Here is a 2,167-nt window from a genome sequence, read left to right as displayed (position 1 = left end):
TTTCTTTCTTTCTTTCTTTCTTTGTCTTTTTGAGACAGGATCTCCCTGTAGCCCTAGCTGGCCTGAAACTCACTATATAGACCAGGCTGGCCTTGAACTCACAGAGATCCAGATCCGCCTGCCTCTGCCTCCCGTGTGCTGGGACTAAAGGCATGTGCCACCACGCCCGGCTTATTATTTTCATTTTATGTGTATGAGTGTGTTGTTTGCATGTATGTAAGTATATCACATGCTTGCAGTGCCTGAAGAGGCCAAAAGAGGGTGTCAGATCCTCTAGAACTGGAGTTACTGATGGTTGTTAGTGGCCATGTGGGTGCTAGGAACTGAACCTGTGTTGTCTACAAGAGTAGCCAGTGCTTTTCACCTCTGAGCCATCTCTCCAGCCCCTTATTTTTCTTTCTGTAAAGCAGATGAACCCTGTCACCACCAGAGAGTTCTTCTACTCAAAATCAGGCAACCCTCCATTCTCTCTCCCCACCATCTGCAATGCTAGGGATGGAACCCTGCACCTCACTCACACTGGGTAATCAAATTCTGTCTCTAATACTAAAACTCTGATCATTCTCCAATTTGTATATATGTCTTTTTCTTTTTTTTCTGTTCAAATAGGGAACAAGCTTTACCCTGTATACAGATCCAGCTGCAAAGGGAGATCTGTGATTTTGGGAATCAGACTGACCTGCCTTCTGGAAACGGAAACAAATCTTCAGGAGGCCTACAGAAGACATTCTCCAAACTGACATCCCGGTTCACCAAGAAAGTCTCATGTACCAGCTCCAGCAGCAACACAAACTATTCCATCCCAAGTACCCCTTCCAAAAACATCTTCATGGCTGGGTGTTCAGAGGAGAAGGCCAAAATGCCCAGCACTATGGATACTCGCTTACAAAGCATTTTGAACATCGGTAGCTTCCCTAGGACTACGGACCCTTCCCAGTCAGCTCAGAATTCCAATAATCCGATGGCCAATGGTTTTCTCCTGGAGAGACGAGAGAACTTCCTGCATGGGGATGATGGCAAGGATGAGAAGGGTATGAACTTGCCAACGGATCAGGAAATGCAGGAAGTGATAGATTTTCTCTCAGGCTTTAACATGGGCCAGTCACATCAGGGCTCCCCACTGATGACAAGGCGTAATTCTGCCACTACCATAGTGACCGAGCAGAAGGCAGGAGCCATGCAACCACAGCAGCCATCACTGCCAGTGGCCCCTCCACCACGGCCATCCCAGACTGGGGCACACACGCCTCTGACACCCCAGCCAGGTCTGGCACCTCAGCAGCAGTCCCCAAAGCAACAACAACCCCAGGTCCAATACTATCAACACCTGCTCCAACCCATTGGACCACAGCAGACCCCACCCCAGCCTCGGGCACCTGGAAAATGGGTACATGGCTCATCCCAGCAGCCAGCACAGCCTGTGGGAGCAGGCCTGTCTCCTCTTGGTCAGTGGCCTGGCATATCTGATCTCAGCTCTGACTTGTACAGCTTGGGCCTCGTGAGCAGCTATATGGATAATATGATGTCAGAGGTTTTGGGACAGAAGCCACAAGGACCTAGAAATAATACCTGGCCAAACCGTGACCAAAGTGATGGTGTCTTTGGAATGCTGGGAGAGATTCTGCCTTTTGATCCTGCAGGTAGGTGCGGCCTCTCTACCACTCACCCCATTTAAAAACAAAATTGTGGGGCTGGGGAGATGGCTCAGCGGTTAAGAACACTGGTTGTTCTTGCAGAAGACTCAGGTTTGAATCCCAACACCCACATGGCAGCTAACAACTGTAACTCCAGTCCCAGGGGATCCTACAGCCTCTTCTGACCACCGTAGGCATTGCACGACAGGGGTGCACTTACCTACATGCAGGCAATACACATATACACATAAAATAAAAATAAATAAAATTGCAAGCAGGTGAGGTGGTGCTCGCCTTTCATCCCAGCACTCGGGAGGCAGGGGAGGCAGAGGCAGGCAGATCTCTGTGAGTTCAAGACTAGCCTGGTCTACATAGTGAATTCCAGGCCAGCTGGGGCTACAGGGAGACCCTGTCTGAAAAAGACCAAAACAGAAAAAAAAAAAGTAGAGGAAGAATTTAGGAACAAAATTAAATTATAAGGAGGAATTAGGAATAAAACCACAATAAGTAAATTACTAACATGGTAGACATTT

General features: G+C 48.4%; 1 protein-coding gene across 4 annotated transcripts in view; it reads left to right on the top strand.

The window, feature by feature from the left end:
- The window catches only part of Kiaa0355 (KIAA0355 ortholog), a 121,753-nt gene that overhangs the window by 110,716 nt on the left and 8,870 nt on the right, over nt 1-2,167 (top strand). For all 4 annotated transcript variants that reach the window (XM_008839442.2, XM_029566631.1, XM_008839444.3 and 1 more), the window contains exon 10: nt 610-1,640. In XM_008839442.2, the coding sequence (XP_008837664.1) occupies nt 610-1,640 (1,031 nt within the window). The remainder of the gene's footprint in view (nt 1-609; nt 1,641-2,167) is intronic.

The sequence above is a fragment of the Nannospalax galili genome, unplaced genomic scaffold (genome assembly GCF_000622305.1).
Source record: "Nannospalax galili isolate Female #2095 unplaced genomic scaffold, S.galili_v1.0 scaffold159, whole genome shotgun sequence".
Taxonomy (NCBI): domain Eukaryota; kingdom Metazoa; phylum Chordata; class Mammalia; order Rodentia; family Spalacidae; genus Nannospalax; species Nannospalax galili.
This window is presented reverse-complemented; position numbering and strand designations above follow the sequence as displayed.